Source organism: Trichoplax adhaerens, genomic scaffold (assembly GCF_000150275.1).
Source record: "Trichoplax adhaerens TRIADscaffold_9 genomic scaffold, whole genome shotgun sequence".
Taxonomy (NCBI): Eukaryota; Metazoa; Placozoa; class Uniplacotomia; order Trichoplacea; family Trichoplacidae; genus Trichoplax; species Trichoplax adhaerens.
In genome coordinates this window covers 2,830,539-2,851,153 of record NW_002060951.1, presented here as the reverse complement: position 1 = coordinate 2,851,153, position 20,615 = coordinate 2,830,539, and the positions used below count along the sequence as shown (strand labels likewise).

General features: G+C 34.0%; 5 protein-coding genes across 5 annotated transcripts; 2 read left to right on the top strand and 3 right to left on the bottom strand.

Moving 5' to 3' along the window:
• Positions 1-2,517: 2,517 nt before the first annotated feature.
• Positions 2,518-4,675, bottom strand: TRIADDRAFT_59126 (uncharacterized protein; the record flags this gene model as incomplete). Its single annotated transcript, XM_002114996.1, has 4 exons — positions 2,518-2,985; positions 3,077-3,334; positions 4,404-4,565; positions 4,628-4,675. The coding sequence occupies 4 exons, from the start codon at positions 4,673-4,675 to the stop codon at positions 2,518-2,520; spliced, it is 936 nt and encodes a 311-aa protein (XP_002115032.1).
• A 1,596-nt stretch (positions 4,676-6,271) lies between these two features.
• TRIADDRAFT_59125 (uncharacterized protein) lies at positions 6,272-10,831 on the top strand (the record flags this gene model as incomplete). The annotated part of the gene is made up of 13 exons (XM_002115158.1): positions 6,272-6,351; positions 6,594-6,681; positions 7,006-7,066; positions 7,853-7,984; positions 8,121-9,091; positions 9,177-9,240; positions 9,310-9,373; positions 9,465-9,552; positions 9,666-9,943; positions 10,060-10,235; positions 10,363-10,461; positions 10,558-10,658; positions 10,727-10,831. The coding sequence occupies 13 exons, from the start codon at positions 6,272-6,274 to the stop codon at positions 10,829-10,831; spliced, it is 2,307 nt and encodes a 768-aa protein (XP_002115194.1).
• A 916-nt stretch (positions 10,832-11,747) lies between these two features.
• Positions 11,748-12,875, bottom strand: TRIADDRAFT_59124 (uncharacterized protein; the record flags this gene model as incomplete). The annotated part of the gene is made up of 1 exon (XM_002114995.1): positions 11,748-12,875. One exon carries the CDS (start codon positions 12,873-12,875, stop codon positions 11,748-11,750), a length of 1,128 nt encoding a protein of 375 aa, XP_002115031.1.
• A 3,298-nt stretch (positions 12,876-16,173) lies between these two features.
• TRIADDRAFT_28636 (uncharacterized protein) lies at positions 16,174-16,994 on the top strand (the record flags this gene model as incomplete). The annotated part of the gene is made up of 4 exons (XM_002115157.1): positions 16,174-16,213; positions 16,367-16,621; positions 16,703-16,815; positions 16,899-16,994. The coding sequence occupies 4 exons, from the start codon at positions 16,174-16,176 to the stop codon at positions 16,992-16,994; spliced, it is 504 nt and encodes a 167-aa protein (XP_002115193.1).
• Positions 16,995-17,586: 592 nt separating this feature from the next.
• On the bottom strand, positions 17,587-19,999 carry TRIADDRAFT_28936 (uncharacterized protein; the record flags this gene model as incomplete). Its single annotated transcript, XM_002114994.1, has 7 exons — positions 17,587-17,670; positions 17,775-17,946; positions 18,202-18,328; positions 18,428-18,509; positions 18,590-18,799; positions 19,277-19,431; positions 19,882-19,999. 7 exons carry the CDS (start codon positions 19,997-19,999, stop codon positions 17,587-17,589), a joined length of 948 nt encoding a protein of 315 aa, XP_002115030.1.
• Positions 20,000-20,615: the final 616 nt, after the last annotated feature.

The following is a 20,615-nucleotide window of genomic DNA, read 5'->3' as shown; positions in this document are numbered from 1 at the left end:
TAAAATATTGCTATAATTGTAATTGTAACTAGCAGATCCCTCATTCGTAATACTCGCTTACTATACTTGTACTTTTTAGTATATTCTGAAACGTGCATGTCACATATGCACATTAAAAATAATAATATTGTCACTGAATACGGATATTGTCTTAATTAATTAATAATAGTTGAGCCAGCTCACTACATTCACAATTCGACTTCAGACAGTTAAAATATTTATGGAAATATTTATTAATTAAGAATGAGTAAGTCAGCTATTTCTGAAATATTTCTGGAAATACGATCTTTGTATACTTGTGGCTCAATGCAACAATTTCGTTAGGTCGAGTATTTATTCTAGAGAGAGCGACATACAGTCGACCATGTGAAAAAAGATCAGTCGGTAGATATAGGCCATTTTCTAGGGTTTGACTTTAAAACTTATTAATAGCCATCGCGAATGCAAGACGCACCGGTAAGTGCTACCTGGTTAGTTTTCGAAACGTAAGAGTGCGAGCAGCGGTTTTATCACTTTTAACCATAGATTTTAAAGTTAGAGTAGCATTAGGCAGAGAGCTATGGTGAGTCACATTGGTGACCGGATGATATAACATCATAAATGTTTATTTTGATCTGAGAGTAGAATTGTATTATAATATATTATAATTAATTCGATAGTTAAATAAAACGAAAGCATGTTTTAAAATGTCATATGGTTATAAAGGTATAAAAATAAGGTGTTAACGAATTCTTCCTTGATCATGTATGTAAAAGTCGTTGTGTATTTTCGTTGAGGAACCGGTCCGAACTCAAAGAAATACACGTGCTTCTTTTGCTAAGCTACAAGCTAACTTTATTCTGCATTACTTCTGTAGTTACCGCAAAAATCCCGCAGTCTTCATTCTAATAGAGCTATACTGTACAGTATATCATACGCATACTGTACGATACACAATTTCCGCATAGCTATTTCACGCTTGCGCATAACACCAATACCTAATCATATGATAAACCATTAGATATCGTTATCATTCCATACATATCATCGTTTAACAATATCTACAGTACAGTACTGTACAGTTACTATCTTACTATACTAACATTAACCAAGTTTAAGATTCAGATATATGACAAAAGTAATACCTTTAATAGCGCGTGCCAGGCTCTGGTATGAAGCTTCTACAAATTTACCCGTTTTTAAAACTCTTTCATACAGTAATTATAGAAATTACGTGCTAGTTCAGTATAATTAATTATCATTGTGTCCTTTCTGCACTGAGTCTGAACCTGGTAGAGGCTGTACTGTACAGTATATGAGCTAGCCTAAGTGATAACGTAAAATGTGTATGTGTAATATTTAGTTCTCACATGCAGATACCACCACTGTACAAAATCGCGTTAACAGGTAGCATAGCACCTGGGGGAGCTAGTGCTTCTAAAAGTTGTAATTTATTAGTTGTTGGTGACTAGTCTTCGGCATGCCTAAACTAAAATGAGTATGTAAGCACTATTCTATGTCACGTATTTTCGTATTTACGTAGTATCCGTACACACTAGAAAATGATAATTTTATTATTACTAGTGCAAACTCCCGTCGCTTTGCTGACGGTTTACGATAATGTGCTCATTTAACAGATAGTACAGTATTACCATTTGATAGACCTGTCAGAGGTTCAGTAATTAAAAAAGTTCATCGTGTGAACGCACCTTTAACTTTATACCAAGTACTGTATGCTGTACAAATGTACGGTACAGCACTACAATACTGTACAGTACAGTACTTTTACTACAATTTATCATCTGTTGCTTCGTGACTTTTTCATCGTAGGTTGTAGATTTCTTATTGGAATTGTTTCAGTTGAGTATACCAGTAATTCTTTGGAATAAGCCGTAGGATAGATGGTCTGATATCTCATTAATTATATTAATTTTAAAATCACAAGTGACGATAAACCTTTTGTAGTAGAAGAATGAAAGACATACGATGTCCAAATTACATACATCGGTAATTGTTACTTAGCTGGCATTGATCATTACATATTAATGATAGTTGGGGAATATGATGATTGTTAAGGGTTATTCGTACTAACAGTAAAACAATATTTTACTCGTGAAGCTTTCGTTTTCATATTTAATCTATTCAGAAATTTTGACTTGCTCCATCGAGGATTCACAATGTCTATAGAATAACTTCTTTTGGATAGAGATTACCGAGACATACAGTATGAATTTCCGTTAAAATAATTTGTAATTAGAGAATATTTATGATCAACTTAAAAAAGCTATCAAAAATCTCTGGGTAGGATCTGAAATGTCGTAGGGTGTATTTTCGATATTAATGTTAAAAATATATTACATAAAGGCAAGTAAAGCCTAGATAGATTTTCCGAAATTCATGAAAGAATGAGAAACGGCGGCAGAGGTGAGATATTGGTAGCATTATTCAATTTTACAGTATTCCTTAGGAGAATACTATATTCAGACCAATCTCAAACGATCGCCGCAACATACATATATAACTTTTGTATTTACATATTTAAATGTTATTTAAGAATGCTTCCAATAGGTTAAAATGATAGTCTATTGAACGAGGTTTATCCATGAAGTAGTTATAGGTCTTTATGTTACCACCAGATTTATTTAATAGCTGTACAAAGCGCTCATATTCTAAATATACCCAAGGCCTAGTTCCATCCATCATCTGATAAGGTGTCACATGGCAACATACTAACGGGACGTTTGATACTAAATCATTTATAACCCCTTCATTAGTCAGCCAAGTCCCGTTCTCTCCGCTGTGTCCTCCATCTAGCCAATGAATCCCTGCTATGCGTTTAAACAAATTTATATTCGTATCGCAAGCATTTTCAGATATACATTTTTTTCGATTGGATAATTCAAGGATTAATTGATTCAGAACTACACATCCTTTACTAAAGCCAATTAAGACAGTCGGCAAGTCATACTTTACATAATCGTTTCTGCGGAGGTCTTTATTTACTTCCTGATACAAAGAGTGTAAAAAGGATTGTTAATATGAACTCAGAGTTCAAGAGGGATATTTGTAAATTTGTTAATGTCAGCATTACAACTACCTTTATCGTATTTAATATTATTGTCTCTAGATGGTCAATCGCATAATCACTAGGTTTGTTATAATCAGGATTGCCATAAGCATCACAGTGGAGGAAATGATCGTAGCAACTATACATTTGTCCGTGCATTCTTGAAGGTTTGATAATCAGTATATGGCTGTCAGCAAATTTTTTTTGAATAATTTCTAATACATGATGATAATGCCAATGAGAATATTTCTTGTTAATTTGATTCTTTATCATATTTTCGTAAAAATCCTAGCAAAAATTAATTACACTTATTAGTGCCCTAGTACGTATAATATTTTTACATCTACCGTATTACTGCAGTAAACGTGTACTGTCCGCTTATGTGGAATAAATAACGAATTCAAAATAATCATAGAGTATTTATATGAAAGAAATCGTAATTTGAAATCTTATTGCACTGTAGTTGAAAACTAAATGCACTGCCGATAATTCGAATAGAATAAATGTCAAAAGGTACGACAGGCAATGCTGTTGTAATATTGTGTTAGTAGTAGAGTGTATAGTACGAGAATAGTGGTAAATATTAGTGCTCATTATCACATTATTGTATCTAGCCAATCGTATCAGAAATGTATGGTCTGTATGTGTTAGATCTGTTTACGAACTATGCTTGGACCAGTTCGGGCTTAATTTGAAGTAATTATATTATGGCTAAAATAAGATATAGAAAATCATCTCTATATCGCGTATGTCTACAACCATGGACTTGCTACAATGTTCCGTTACGCGTACTTATACAAATATACCATGGCCTAACTTTGGTTTTCATCAATATTATGGAGTACTAGTAGACACATAACTTTATCTGTTATAATTATTATCTGCATGTATGCGGATTTTGGTCAGTGCAGTATAACTTGTAACTTCATAAATAAATTAAAAATAAATTTTTTAATTTTGTTTTCATCATATCGAATCGACCCGCTTAATTTTAGGCTTGGCCATTTCAAGGATTACTAAATTTACCAAATATAATAGATAAATATTTAGTAATCCACGGCTATTTTCTTATTACTTTATAAAGTATGTACAGTACGTATAATAAAATCAGAATTTCTAACAGGATCAATTCGATTAGACAGGTGGAATTGATCCAATAAAAGTCCCTGATAAGATAATAAGTAATTTTAGAAATGAATCCGGAATGACTAGAGGTGGTATGTAAGTAAGTTGCATTTCACAATTAGGGTTATTCAATCACTTTTATCAACTTTAATGTGCGATTTTACTGTTCATACGCATTTTACAGCATCGGTAATATCAAATTGCGGCGTGCAACAATTTTAATTTTGATTACCTGAATATCACCCGGAAAGAAAACGACCAGATTTTTACCGTTGTAAGCAAAATATCCGAGGATTTCGTTACATCTTTGTTTCGATCCAACAACTTGTGATAGTCGTAATATCATTATCGTATAACAAGCCGATTCAAAATCTGTATACACTTCAAATTTTAACTAAAAATATAAATGCATCGAGCTGAAGGAACACTGCAAGGAAGTTCCTACAGGAATAGTACCGGTGGGTCGTTTCCGGATCGACTTTTGCGCTGCGCACAAACATGCATACTGTATACTGTACAGTACAGTGGTACAGTTTTACAGTTTTTAACTGCTAATCAAGGTGTACAGTACTGCACTAGTATTACTTTTAGTAAACAGACTATGCACCGCTATGTCTTTCTATTTCACTATTTCTTGTCTATGGTTCATGCTCATCGCTCATGTACAGTACAGTACTTCACACGCCGTCTCATCTTCCATCTCATTTAAGTCTAGCTCCTAGCTCCAGTCCGCAATATGACTGCACGGTACTGTACACTGTACAGTACGATAGACTATAAAATTGAAATACTGTACTGTAGGTAATTTATCAATGTAGCTCATACTGTACTGTATTGTACAGTATACAGAGTCCAAGAAAATTTTTTTAATCTGTACAGTACTGTACTGTCTATTACGCTTCTCGGCTACAGTAAAGTGTGATCCACTTCATTCTTGCCGTTTTAATATAAAATCCGGTAATTTTCTCAAATAAATATGGATGAAATATGTCCCCAAAAATAGCCAAAGAACTTAATATTAACATTGGTATTTTACCGTACTGTACTGTACTGTACTGTACTGTATGATAGAAAAGAAAAACCTTTTTAATGTACAGTACAGTACTGTACTGTACTGTACAATACAGCACTGTACTGTACTGTACAGTACTGTACAGTACATACTGTTTTGGGTTCGTACTGTACAGTACCAGTGTACAGTACAGTACTCCTGTTTATCAAGGTAAAAAGTCTTATCTAGACTTTCAGACTAGCAAACATTCTCTCTTTTACGGCACAGCAATCCCAATATTCTAAATCAAGTAGTCTTTTTATTAGATAACATCAGCATTTATTCTTAGAAGCAGCGTGAATTAAAAGATTTCCATCCGGTACGAACTTGAGAGCATGTATAGTAGTCTTCTCTTACAGACGGTTTACTACAAAAGATCTAACTATAAAATTATGCGTATTCGAACATTTAATTCTATGATGATTCTTAGGTTTTAACTACGTACTGCAGACTACTGTAGAAGTGAAATTTGATGTAAATTGTAGTGTCGTCACCATGAGTACGCAATTAGCATTTAAATGTTAGCTCTAAAATTTAGTTACAGTACTCTCCAGTGGAGTACTTGACTTGCATGCGTACTCCATTAGTCCTTAAAGGCACGATCTAGAATTAGATATACAGTATATTGATATACGATGTATATGTAAAATAACATAATCAGCTTAGATTTATAGTTCATAGGAGTATTGTAATTATTATTAATTATGATTATTTATTATAAAGTTTCTAAACGGCCTTCGTGTAATCTTTTGTAGCGATTTTTACTGTAATTAATCACTGATGCTAGTGATATACTTACTTGATCGTTATAATGTTAATGTAAAAACACTATGGGGACTGTCTTAAAATCTTTTCTGTCTATGATGACGTAGGCTCTGTAGAATATACGCGTACTTGTATATCTACCTTTTAAGTCTTGACAGCTTTCTAAATTTTGCAAGTTTTCAGTTTGCGACTTTGCGCTTGCATACGTAATAATAATATTTATTTTTCTGGTCAAAGTCTTTACACTGATAGTGCCGGCGTGTTAGTTGTACTGTACATCAACAATGAATGGTTCGAACAATTATAGACAATCTCAGGAAGATTGGCATTCTTCCGAATTTCGACAACATGTTATCAACCAGATGTAAGTAATCTATGACCTTGTAGCACTTTTTACGTTAATTTATTACATGCGTAATTAGTAATTGGCATAGTGGCATACGATTTTTGTTGCCTGCACATCTGTTGGTAGATGATTTTAAATAATAATACTTGTATGGTATACTGTGTGCCACATCACAATTATATATGCACGGTACTATGCGGAATGTTTTTACATATAACTGCTTTATATCCTTATTTCATGTCTTTGTAATGTACATATAGTATGGAAGCAATGAGAAATTCTTGTAATCCAACAACCAAGTCAGCTCGCGAGATGGAAGCGCATATTTTTGGTAATGCTGACTGTAAGGTTAGTAACTGTTCGTACCGGATTTCTGCGCTTTATCAGATACAGTACAGTATTGCAGATCTCTGCAAATAGCACCGAGCTAAACCGGACTGTATATGTTACGGTCAACCTTGGTCATTCCCATGGAATGACCAATATATACTGTTCAATGTACAGTACAGTATATCAAGAATAGGCATACGGCTTATCTATATTACATATACTGTGAATATAACGCGATGAATGTATCTTGACATTGAAAGTTTGAATGTTTCTACTGTTTACAGCATGTTCAATACCTCATTAACTTACACTGTATTGTCCTTGATTTCGTAAATTTATTAGGAACGCTATCTGAACTTAGTAGCAAGGCTTATTTTACACATGAAAGACAACCGCAAATCAGGTAAGGGGCTAATTATTTTAAGTACTGGTGAACGAAAGTTTACAATGGTTGTCGATTATTGATAAACTTTTGTATCTTCTTAAACTAATTTCGATCTAACACGGTTTATACTTTTAGAATTAAAATTTGTGAATTTTGTTTTAAATAAAATAGATGCGCGTATACTGATTGCATTTTATAATAATAGTAAGCCATTACTCACATGATCGTGATTAGTTTAAAACCAAATAATTTTGTTTTCCATATTATATAAGGTGTAAAGTATATTGTAAAATTCTGGTTGCTAGTATTAGAATAATGATTGATTGGCTAAGATACATAACTTGACACATTATTAAATGCTGATTAATGAAAATAGTCTTGATATCTGTTACTGTCATTAAAACTAATGAGTTTTATTACTAAATCATTCGGATTTACACCTGACAATTCTCCTATCGGATTTAGATGACCACATTCTATGTACTATATAATATGAAGATTATGAAATGTTGGTTATAACTTATTGTTATTATCGAAGAACGTATTTTTTGGAGTTGTAGTTCTATAAATTTAGTGTAAATAACTGTAACAAACTTAGGATTTTTACGAAGGATTTTACAATTATACTCTATACCCTAATCAATCAATATCAAATTATTTATATGAGTTGATACTATTACAAAAATCCAATGTACGAATATGTCGACTGGTGGTGCCTTAAATATGATATTTTGCTGCAGCCACTGTAGTTTCTGAGTGAAAAGGCCACTGAGCACTCTAAAATTAAAAAATTTAATATTTTAGATGGACCAGGCACTAGGCGCACATCGCAAACTGCTCCAATGCTATCCCAGGCTTTTGCCCAGAATCAATGTAATCCGACCGGTAATCAAACTGTGCCTCCAGTATCAAGACCGAATATTCAAGCTAGTGTTGGTAAGCTAAAGAAGTCTTTTATGGTATCGTTTTATTCTAGTCGCATTAAATTTTTACATTAGCGCCTTTAGCTGTCTTTATTCGGGCTAACTTCAAATCTAGTGAATGACTGCACGGTTACGATCATATCTTTTAGGTGGTGGTGCAAATGTAAATAACCCACCCGCTTTATTAACTTCGGCTTTACTATCAAGTAGCAGTAATGGCCCTCAGCCGCCTACTAGTATTTCTTCTCAAGGTCAAGGACTAGGATATAGTCAAGTTAGTATTGCTTCAGCAAACGCGTACTGCCAACAAGGACAAGGCACGAACCAATCACAGTACCCCCATCAGGTGCAACCAAACCCATCACCTTGTTCGCAGACTGTTGCATTTCCGAATCCATCTCCTTATTCGCAACAACCGATTATGAAATCTCCTCATAGTAGTCAACCATCACAGTCTCCTTATGCATTACAGCAACCGATTAAATCTCCTCATAGTAATCAATCAGCTCAGTTTGCTTATGTGCAGCAACCAATTAAATCTCCACATACTCAGCCACAGGTTGGCCCATCGGCTTATGTCCAACAACAAGCTATACGGTCTCCACATCCTTCTCCTCAGGTTAATTCTGGTAAAGGGCATCATTCTCAAGCTCATCAACAAATAATTAAATCTCCGCTTACTACCGGTCATCCTGCAAATTCTTACCAACAGCAACAACCGAGTTTAAAATCTCCTGCTCACCCTCAATCAGTAATTAATAATAGGTCTCCTTATCCAGCGCAAAATATCAAATCTCCGGTTCAGCAACCGCCAATGTTAAATAATAGGTCTCCGTATCCACAGCCTTCTATTAAATCTCCGTACCCCCAGTCGCAACCTCAACAGCAACAATCATCAAAATCCCCTTTCTATCCGCAGATAGTACAAGCACCAACTAAATCTCCGCTATTAGCGCCATCTCCCGTAACGAATGTTACTACGCCTAACTCTGTTACAGTTTCTCAGTCACCCGCTACTAATGCTAATCCTGGATCAGTTGGATCTGTTGGAGGTTCGGTACCAGCTTCGAGTCCTTTACAATCGGTAAATCCCAGTGATGATGCAGCGTACATGGAAAAGGTATTTTGCTTTTTTTCTTTACAAAATCTAAACTAGGTAATAATGAGCGTGTCGTTCAAGCTTACTAATTACCTGCATAAATTAGCTCAGAGATCTCACAAAATATATCGCACCGCTACGAAGATTAATTGACCGAACCACGAAAGAGGGTAGGTTTCCTATAATTTTACGCCAGGTTTTACGAGTGAATATCTGGTTACAGATTACTATTGTTTTAGGGCGAAAAAAGGAGATACATAAGATGAAAAGTCTCTTAGAAATCTTGGCTAATCCCCAGAAGAGGTATTTGTTCTTGGTAGATTTGGTTATAGGATTGATAAAATGCTGTTTTATATATTATAATTATTAACGCTGGTGTTATTATTATTTCTAGGGTGCCTCTAGCAACTCTTACAAAATGCGAAAGTGTCTTAGAAAAACTTCAAGCTTCTTTTTCTCCCCAGTCTCAACCGCCGTCAGTAGTAAGGAAATAATTATAATATGAAAGATAAATGAATCTTAAGGAACCATAAAATAATGCAGCTCAAAAATTAGCGCACTTTAGCTAACGAATATTCACTTATCTCCTAATAAGGCTATAGGAACTACTACTAATGGTATAGCAGCCACAAATACTAACGGAGTGACGTCTATTGCAACTACAACATCAAATTCTTCATCTAATACAATTGTTAGCACTACTTCCGTGGGGTCTGCACCTGTAACTACCTCATCTGGACTTGCTCCATCACAGGATGTATGTAAACCTCTGATTGATATCATTGCTGCAAATCTAAATTCTCCAGCGCTAGCATATGCACTTCAACAAACTTGTGGACCTGCATTCACAACTATGAGAGGCCCGATGACACCGTACGTTAGGATACATATTACGTGCATGAAATACTCGTATGTTTGTGTGATGATTCATTGTATGAAAAGATAACGACTATATCAAACTATAGTACACATATTTCATACCATTGCAGACTCACTGAACAGACAGTCAAACGGAAGAGAATTAAATATTCTGATAGTAAAATGCGAAGTGAACAAGAGAACGTAATAGAGACTGAAATGACTGAATTGGATGATTTATTTGTCATCGAAAAGAATGTCCATCCATTAATGGACAGCGAATCTTTTCTATTAAAATGCTCTATAGGTAAGTTTTGTGCTTTATAACTGTGAAAGCTCTCAAGTTATTCATAAATCTCGAGGCTATGAGATAGTTTCGAGTAACTTCGTGCGAAGGTGCTTATGCTATGAGATTAATTTACAATACCTTGTAGATGATGCCAGCTTACCGCCAGTACCATCAATTTATGTGATTATTCCGGAAGACTATCCATATAGCTCCGCTCAGTGTCAAACCACAACAGTAGAATATAGTTAGTACTGGGATCGTATTCATCACATTATTCTCATATAGTAAATTGAATCGTAACTGAAATGAATCCTAATAAATTCGGACTTATTCCTTACAGGAGCAAATCCTTTCTTTGTAACAATCATAGAAGATCTCAGTTCAAGATTATTGAAGATGCCAAGAGTAACATTGACTGGAATATTAAATGCATGGGTAATAGTATGTTGGTTAAGCAATAATAGAATATGACTTATGTGAAGTAATTTTATTTTCTTCATAAATAATAGAAATTAAGTATTCTCAAAGCTTACTCGAAAGACGAGCATGAATTTGAAAACCTACATCAGCAAAATTCCTTTATACCCGAAAGTATCTCCTCAGGCCTTGCGTAATTTTTAGTATATGCGAAAGGAAGCCTCTTGAGAGACTAAAATGTGTTAATTTGAATTTGCATCCATAAACATTACTTAATGACCGTAATTTTTTGTACATTCGTATATTTCATTTTATGGCTATTGTCTGAGAGAAATATTCATTAACGGCTATTTTCTCAGCCCAAACATGCAGCTTGTGTAAATATTTAAGTTTATTTATAGTGTTAATTATCCTGTACGTAAGAAAGTGATCATTTGAATCTAGTTCGATTAATTTAACTTAAAATGTACTTTGGCGTCGATTTCTGTAATTGCATAATGTACAGTGCCTAGGTACTCTCTGAATATCACCGTATGTAAAACCTGAAATAAAGAAATTTCTTCTAATCGTTCTTAACCTGTACTGTCGATTACCGATAACATCTAATAGATCGGTTAAATACTCATTCAATTTCCCCTATAATTAATTAAGATGTTATTAAACTATTTTATCGTCAAGCAGTCATATCTGTCTGGCGTTTAATGTTATGTAAGCGTAGTATAGTAAAGAATACATTATGCTTACAAGCGATTTTATAGACATCTTATTTAGCTTTGGCGCTACGGTTTGAGGGTTGTGAAGAAGTATAAATACATTACGACTCGATTAAGCTAAATTTGCAAATAATTAGAAAATAGTACATTATTCGAGAATTACGTATCATGAGTGAGGGGTAGCACTAGATGTACTCGTATCAAAGCTCTTTTCTTAATTCGATTAATACACGTTCTCTTTAGAATTAGTATGACTGATAAATTATGTTATAATTATTGAATAGTTACAAGTCAATATGAGACATCTCAGCAATCGAATATTTTCGGAGTCCCGTGTATCATGATCATTATCCAAATTACTCGTTAAAGCATAAAATATGTATACGTTTCTAATAAGATATTATGATTTAAGTTGCCTAATCATTGCCTTCTCCCATGTTCTCTCTTCTTTTAATTCTTGTGTTCTAATCTTCATATTTATAAATTTGTTGCAGGGTTTGTCTAGTATGTTTGTGTCAAATGCTTTAAAATGAGTCACTTTAACAGTTGGCCTTTTGCTTGCACCAATTCCTTTCCTATCGTTCTTTAGAGCAGTCTTAATCGGATACTTTCTACCATTTCCATGCTTTCCTAATCCTTTATTCGTTTTCCATCCGCTCTTTAGCATAAGTTTATAGCCAATGCTACTACTCGGAATAGCGTAACTAGTTTGAAGTTTAATTTTATCTTGAACATTAAATAAATGCGTTGTTGAATAGGCGTGATCATCTTGTATCTTACTTGCATAAGACAACGATAATTCTTTGTTACAGACATTGCACCATTTCTTTTGATTGATTGACGAAGGAATAGTCAGTGAGTGATTGGAACTGCTACCATAATTATAATCCCTTGACAATGAGTTGTTTTTCGCGATAGCAGAGTTTCTAATCAGTTCAGCAATCTTATGGTTGCTTGAGAGTAAAGCTAAATCATATGCCGTTTGTCCCCGACGATTTCTTGCTTCGACATCGATCTTCATGCTTAAAAGGAATAAAGTAACTTCTTCTTGACCATTGTAAGAACTACTCATGAGTAAGGTCCAAGAAAAGTTATCTCTTACATTAACATTGAACATTCCAGATTGTAAAGCTGTTTTTAGCCTACTTAGCTTTCCTTTTTCTGCGTACTTAAATATTGTATGAATGCTAATCCGTTCAGCATATTGAGTTGATTTTAAATGGTTTGTAGGGGTATTTGGTACGTTTGTTTCTTGGATTGAAGTTTGAGGATCGAAATTGTTAAAGTTTGTTACTGATGTGGGTTTGGGTACTTGAGAGAAGGAATTAAGAGAGTTTTGATCTTCACATTCTGGGTTTGTCGCAACGGTTTCTAAGTAAAAATTTCGTATTTTATTACCTAACAATTCTTTCGTAACTGGAGCGTCGTTGGATAATGAATCAGCAAAGCGATTCCTTGGCTTACATTCGGGAACAAAATTCTTGTAAGTGATGCCAGCTTTTTTGATTAAATCGGAATTTGTACTCATTTTTTCAGAAAGATTTCACCGAGACGGATTATTTCATTTTTAATTGTACAGTACTGCTACTGCTGCATTTTGCATGGAGCAAAAGAAAAGAGGGTACAGTACAGCAACAAGAAAGGTTCATTACTTTTTCGTTAGTACAGTACTGTAATTCCGCTGTTACTGTACAGTAGGCCCAGCCATAATAACTCCGATTACTCAGATACTCAGCGTAAATAGCTTAAACAATGATACATTATTCTAGGAGTCTTGTACAGTTCTTACAGTACAGAAGTTGATGATACTGTACTGTACAGTACAGTACTGTACAGTAATCCTGCAAACGTCGGCAAAGACTGATACTGTACAGTGTACAGTACTACAGTATACTGTACTGTACAGTATTGTACTGTACAGTACGGTACAGAAATCAGTACTGTAATTTGATAGAGTGTGTTTTCGTCGAGTCGTCATACTGTACTGTACAGTACACTGCTGCCCAGTACTGTACGGTACTGTACTGTACAGTACACTGCTGCCCAGTACTGTACGGTACTGTACTGTACTGTACTGTAGGTATTTGGCGAACTGCGCACATTATTTCTGTTAGAAAATCAACTACAGTACCGGGAGAATGAGTTCCTTGAAAAGGATAGCAAGTGGTAAAGCATTTTCTGCCAGGTTATCTTTGCTGTAACTTATGGATAATTATAATTGTATAATAAACGCGATAAATAAGTGAATAAGTATGCGTGATCCGCGTAAATTTGATTTTTGATTTTTAAGAAGAGCAGAAACCTTCATTTAGCAAATTATATCTACTACGCGTATACCGTACAGTACTGTAACTTTCCACAGACGATCAGAGTTTCTTTGTCTTATAATAATTATAATTGAGGAGTACAGTACAACAAGTAGAATGATACGCTTGTTTTTACGAAGTACAGTTTAACTTAAAAATTGAATTTTTTTAAGTTGTACTTTACGCTATGATAGCATACGGTACAATAACTACAGCATATTCGTTTCACGAGCGGAATTCGACCTCACAAATTACCACAGTAGTATACGGTTTAATTGTAGAGATAACGTAATCACAAGTGGATTACAAAGATAATTGATTGATTTGTTCACTAGAATCCTGTACCGATTATTGGTAATTCAGAAATTCAAAATAAAATTTGATTTACAAACCTCTTAAAATTTTACCGTAGAGATCCATACCGTGAGGTCATTGAAGTTGCTGCAACCTATAACGTCACATTATCTCGTAATCGACAATCTCGACTTCCTTACTTTGATACTCATACTGCAACTGAACAAAGGCCTTGCTACTTATGGATGACATCAAAGCAAAGGCACAAAGGAATCGAATCCGGCCAAATTTACAGTTATACGGCTGTGCGATATAGACGTAAGAAACTTGAGGACAACGAAACAATCGAACAACAACAGTTAGATGCTTCAGGTAATTCAGTCTTGGATCTATCGTGCTATACTTTGCGCTATCGTTCAAGTGAACTTGAAACCGGAATTAAGGCATTTTCTTGTGAGCCTTTTTAATATTAATATTCATGCAATACCTCAACACATAGCACGCATCGTTATATGCATAAAATATGGCAATGCGTGAATAATAAACTTTCCTCTAATTTCAGGTTGCATGCTGCATAGACTACTCAAAGTAGGAAAACAGTCCTTATATCTTATTCAGCGACAATCCCACAACACTAAATACAGTACAAATACACATGTAAAATAGTAAATTAAATCCATTTATGATCTAAAACAGCTTATATAGGAAACAATTTCGGATTTTGAAGTGAATAAGATGAGAAGGTGTTAAACACTGCTGTGTGTTACTCAATATTACTCTAGTACGTACGTATGCAATACGATAATCATTGCGTATTACGTAGTGTTATACTGTAGAAATGCGCGTATTGCCTGTAGCTCCTCTTGAGTAAAGTATATTATGTATATTAGAATTCTTGCTCTATTTGATGACAGTCGCAGTTTATATGACGTGATTTTTATAAAAGTTAGAGTATTTTGACATTACCAGCTGTAAAAATGCTCGATCTATCGAATCATATAAAGTAACTGTTTACTAATCGCTCTTTTTTGATGTAATGTATTGTGATTTGATAGTTCCTCCGAAACATCTATTAAAATAGTATAATTACGCGTGGCTACAGCTAATCTTGACTCCTAAATTAATAGTCGCTCACTGTCATCTATTACCTTATGACTGTGACTAAAATTTGCATCTACAATACAAAAGTAATGTAACAGAGCTCGGAAGAGTTTTGATAATCAAGGATACTGTGGGTTTTCTTAATGTTGATTCTATTATAGCACTTATACTTTGATTATTACAGTATATGATACTATGTATTCCTTACCTTGGTGTCGATCTCACTCTTTCGGTGTTGAATATGGCATACCAAGTTACTTAGCATTTCTGAATTGTATTAAACTATGAATTAATAGCTTGTAAAAGAGGATTATATCGCTCAGCGTATATTCAGAGAAAAGAAGGTGCATCAGAAATTAATAAATTATTGTTTTAGTTCCTGCAGATAGTAATACCGGAAGTAAGATCACTGGTATTGAAAAAGTGAAGAGTGAAAATAACAGGTATATAAATATAATACTGTAGCCTAGCAACATTTTAAGTCTGATACAGAGATGATCCAAAGTTTTTTTTGATCTATAATTATAATCAGTGGGATGAGTATTTGGTAATCCTCATGAAATTTTGCGTAAATTGCTACTGAAATTGCTTAAAGCGACCTCGATAGGGTTAGTGACGGCCTGGAACTGGGACGTCATGCATATAATGAGTATCTTGTCTAAAATTTTTTGTATTCCCCATTTATTTAGTGACGTTGACGATGAAACCGATGAATTCGATAGTTCTGATCTTATTAATGTAGCAGAAAAGGTTACAGTTAATGACACCTTAGAAGATGATTCTACTATAGTGCCTACAAGAGAACGAAATAATTTGAAAAAGGTAACCTGCAGCAGCTCAATGAGTCCTTTGATTACTGTAGCTTATAAAATATGGAATAAACATGTCGTAACAAAAATTAAAATATTATTGCCCAGCTATCAGGTCCAACACTGTATAGTGATAGATACGATATTATATTTTGATTTTAATTCTTTATCTAACTATGTAATATACTTACGGTAAATATAGTTTCTGAAACAATAGCTTCTACGGTATCGTTTCCGACAAATATATAACCTGCAAGTACTTCCGATGTTTTAGGGAAAAGCTTTGAATCATAAACTTAACGACCAAATTTATCAAATGGACGCAAATATCGACGAAAAACCATACGCCTGTGACTGTAATAATTATATAAGGCACTTTTTCTATTAGATGATAATTTTTAAGCTTTTCGAATATTGGTTTTGTTAATCTACGTGTAGGTGCATTTTTTTGTGGTTGCTACTAATGAAAGTATTCACTGTTTTATTGCGCCTATATAATGATTTGTTAGTGTGTGGACGTAGATACAAGAATCCACCTGGATTAAAATATCATTATATTCATGCGCATAATATTCAGAATCTGTCCAAAATCAAGATTACTCGCGAATCCGGACGGCCGCCAAAGATAGCAAAGATCATGTCATCTGTCTCTACTAGTGTAGAATCAAATCGCTACTGTGACTTTTGTCTTGGTGACGTTAACCTAAATAAAAAGACTGGACAATCAGAACGTTTGATTTCTTGTGCCGATTGTGGCAGATCAGGTTTCAATCATTCTTTATGTGAAAACGGACGTTGAGGGTTATTATATTGTATCTCATAACATTTATAAAATTCTATAATAGGTCATCCATCTTGTTTAAAATTTACTCCTTCTCTAACTGATACCGTTTTGATGTACGCGTGGCAGTGCATTGAGTGTAAATCATGCAGTATCTGTGGTACTTCTGATAATGATGTAAGTGATAATTTTATGGCAGGGGTTGTGAAAGAGCCGTCATATTTAAAATATTTCGCGGTAACTGTTTCTAAATTTTACAGGATAAGCTTCTATTCTGTGATGACTGTGATAGAGGTTATCATATGTATTGTCTTAGTCCACCTATTGATCATCCACCTGAAGGTATTGACTATTAAGAAATTTATACGATAGACAACATCATTATCAAAAATTATCTAGTTTTATCTTTTAATGTTATTGCAAAAGAAATAATTCTATTGTATATAATGTCTTATTAGGTCGTTGGGCGTGCAGTGTTTGCCTAAAAAATAACGGATAGACCACATGAGAAATCATAATTCAGATTTAACAATTACAGGAACTAGAATCACTTTAAAATGTAAAAATGTCCATAATTCTTCAAACTAACTAATTTTATGACAGTATCGTCAACTCTATTCTTATTTATTAACTCATATTTCCCACTTTGAATCTTCTATCAAAAAAGTGGCACTTCATAAAAATATTGCAACGTTATGGTAATTGTTTTACTTAGAATCTTATCAATACTTTTGTCGTCATTCTTAACACGAATTCAAAATTAAAGTCAGAAAGTATTTTTTACTCATTTTGATATAAATGGTATAGAAAGTTCTCTGTAAACAGTTCTTTACGCATCTACAAATAATGAAGGACGATTTACTATTTACTAGATAAAGTGTAATGAAAATATAGAATTCTAGTCATGGGTATTTTATGAGAGTGTTGTAAAATGCAGTCTGATGACCATTAATTTATGTTGCAAAATTTATAAACGGTGCGATGTTTGTAATCAGGTCCTCCAGGTCGGATCACACACGAAGGAAAGTTGTCCTAAAAAAGATAACAAGCCTGTTTACCTCTAACTTAGTTTTGTAAGCTATGAGGCACTTTAGCGGATTATGGTCAAATAAGAAAATTCCCTTGTTTTACATTACCTGATTGATTGCATTCGGATAGTTTTGTGTTTCCAAACAAAATCCAGAATGCTTATTATATACTGCACCACCCTTACCCTCAATACCATTTAGGTAGTTAGCAGTATAGAATTGCACTCCTGGTTGATTTGTAAAAACTTCTAATATGCGCCCACTGTTTGGTTCAGTTACCCTACGTTAAAGTGAACGTATTTATTTTTTGTAAAATTTACAAATGATCTTCGGGTTTAGTTGAAATTGTAGATTAAGCAAAGCAGCATAAGTAATTATGCTAGTCTAAAACATTGATTGTATCAATTTAATTACGTACTAAACTGTATTCAATATATTGATGGAAAGTCATACCTTAATAGATCTTGAAGTATTCAGAAGCAATTTTACTGTACTGATTTAAGAAAGTTCAGCTTTATACAATGCACTATTTTACCTAATACAAGGTCCTGTACACTCTGCCAAGCAAAAGTTATGATCGTATCCACCTTCGGGCATATTTTTACCAATTGGCTTAGGTGACATGAAATCAAAAGGAGTTCCCTTAACCGAAGTAATTTCACCTTTATATTAAAAAATTCAAATACTTTCACTTATATGTTATTATACACATAATCAAAAATTCATCCGCATATATAACTACTGTACTGTACTGTAATTACCAGTAGGAATTTGCACATCATCCAAAGGAGTATAATACTCGCTATTAATTTGTATGATGTGATTTCTTATATCTCCGGAATCCTAAGATAAGTATCATATATGACATGTCTCTGTTTAAATTAAATATCCGCAAATTCTTTAACGATCGACGGAAAGCTTACGTGGCCACCAAGATTAAAGTAGGTATGATTGGTCAAATTAATTGGGGTCGGTTCTAATGACGTAGCTGCATAATCCAAGATAATTTCACTTCCTCTTAGTGTACATGTAACTGTTACTGACACCTGACCAGGATAACTCTCTTCACCATCGACACTCACATACTTAAATGTTACGCTATCGTTTGTTGATTGCTCTGCACTCCAGATCGCCTAGTAAAATATTTATTTTATTTTATGACGATTATTTAGCTGTGTCTCAGAAAGAAATATCTAGAACGTACGTAATCTTTGCATTAGTTATAGACATTTTAAGTTAATTCTTAATGATCAAGCTCTATATGATTGACGCAGAGATTTTATACCGAAGCGAGAAGTTAATTATATCTTTCCATTGATAAAGTTGTAAGTTAATGCGAAAGTATCTTTTACAGAGTCTTACAGATCTTAAAAACAACTTTTTTCTTCTAAATGCCTATCGCTTCTTCGATATTTTCGTAAGAGCGTTTACCATGATCAGTGCAAGCATTGTTGCTGCAGATTTGATCTTATTTTTGGGTTATTTACGGTACTATACAGATAGTATTACCACAATGCAATTTTTTTCGAAATACAGTACAATGGAAAGATATCTAGAATGTACAAAATGTCTGGAACGGTTTTGTCTTACAGCCCTACAAGTATACAGACCTTACTAAATCCATTAGGCCCTCCGTGGAGATGATTCGGTCCATTATTAACAGCAAGTTGATATTGTTTATTATCTAAGGTAAACTGGCCCTTAGCAATTCGGTTAGCTACGCGACCGACCACGCAACCCAAATATACGTTGTCCTTACAGTAACCTAAAAACCCAAAATTAAAAGTATATAGGTGCATTTCCGACTTATTGTATTGCGGACAAAATTACTATGCAATATAAAGATATTAAGGTATTATTATTAATATCAGTCTACTGTCTAGTGTTATAACTCTACTATAGATAGCAGTGAATTACATCAGAGTGCACATACGCGTACTTACTATACTTTTGTATGTTAACTAACCCGAAATTGTACATCATGGCCTATCTACTATTTTGATTTACTACTGTACAATAGCAATATGCTTTAAGGTTGTAATAGTAATATAAAGCAAAATATCAGTGTTTCGCAACTTCCTTCTTATTCCCTCCGAAATCCGAAAACAAAAGCACTATGCGACATAAACAGTCGATTGTGCTTAATAAAGTAATTTTAGATGGCGGCTAGTATATAGTACATTAAGCTAAAAACCCAGTCATTACAACAACAGACCTTCAATTCCGTCATAACCTAAAGCAACATCGATTGAATTTCCTTCTCTGTAAAAAAAAGAGTTTTGTTTACTGTTTATGAAAACGGCATGTGCAGTATGGTATTGTGAAGTCTTCATAAGAATATACTGTAATCTAATCTATAATATTACAATTTATAATAACCTCCTCATAGTTAGGCTTACACCTTTTACTCACACTTAAAATAACTATTGGTAACAGTCTCGTTTGCTCTAGTACTGTACACTGTACAGTAATTAGTTTTCGATAATAAAATTAATTTAATCTTAAATCTTTACCTGTCAGTCACTATAATTTTCTCGATTATAATGCCGTAAGAGTTAAGGTGCAGTTCTAGAGATTTATTCTTTAATATGAATCTCTCTAACTGCTTGCCGTTATAAGAAATTGGTTCTTTCCTAATTGAGGTCATGACGAATTCGCACACTGTCAGTCTTTAAGGAGGTTAAATTTAATTTATCACTTCGCCGTAGTACTGTACTGTACTGTAGTACCGTGCATGTGGTATTTATAAAGTACTGTACAGTACTGTACTGTACTGTACACAGTAACCGGGCAACACAGATGATAGCGATTTTTTGCTCGAACAGTACAGTACTTTTTGCACACTTTCAGTCTTAAGATTGCTGTACCCGGGTAACACAGATGATAGCGATTTTTTTGTTCGTACAGTACTGTACAGTACAGTACTTTTCATAGTACTGTACAGTACAC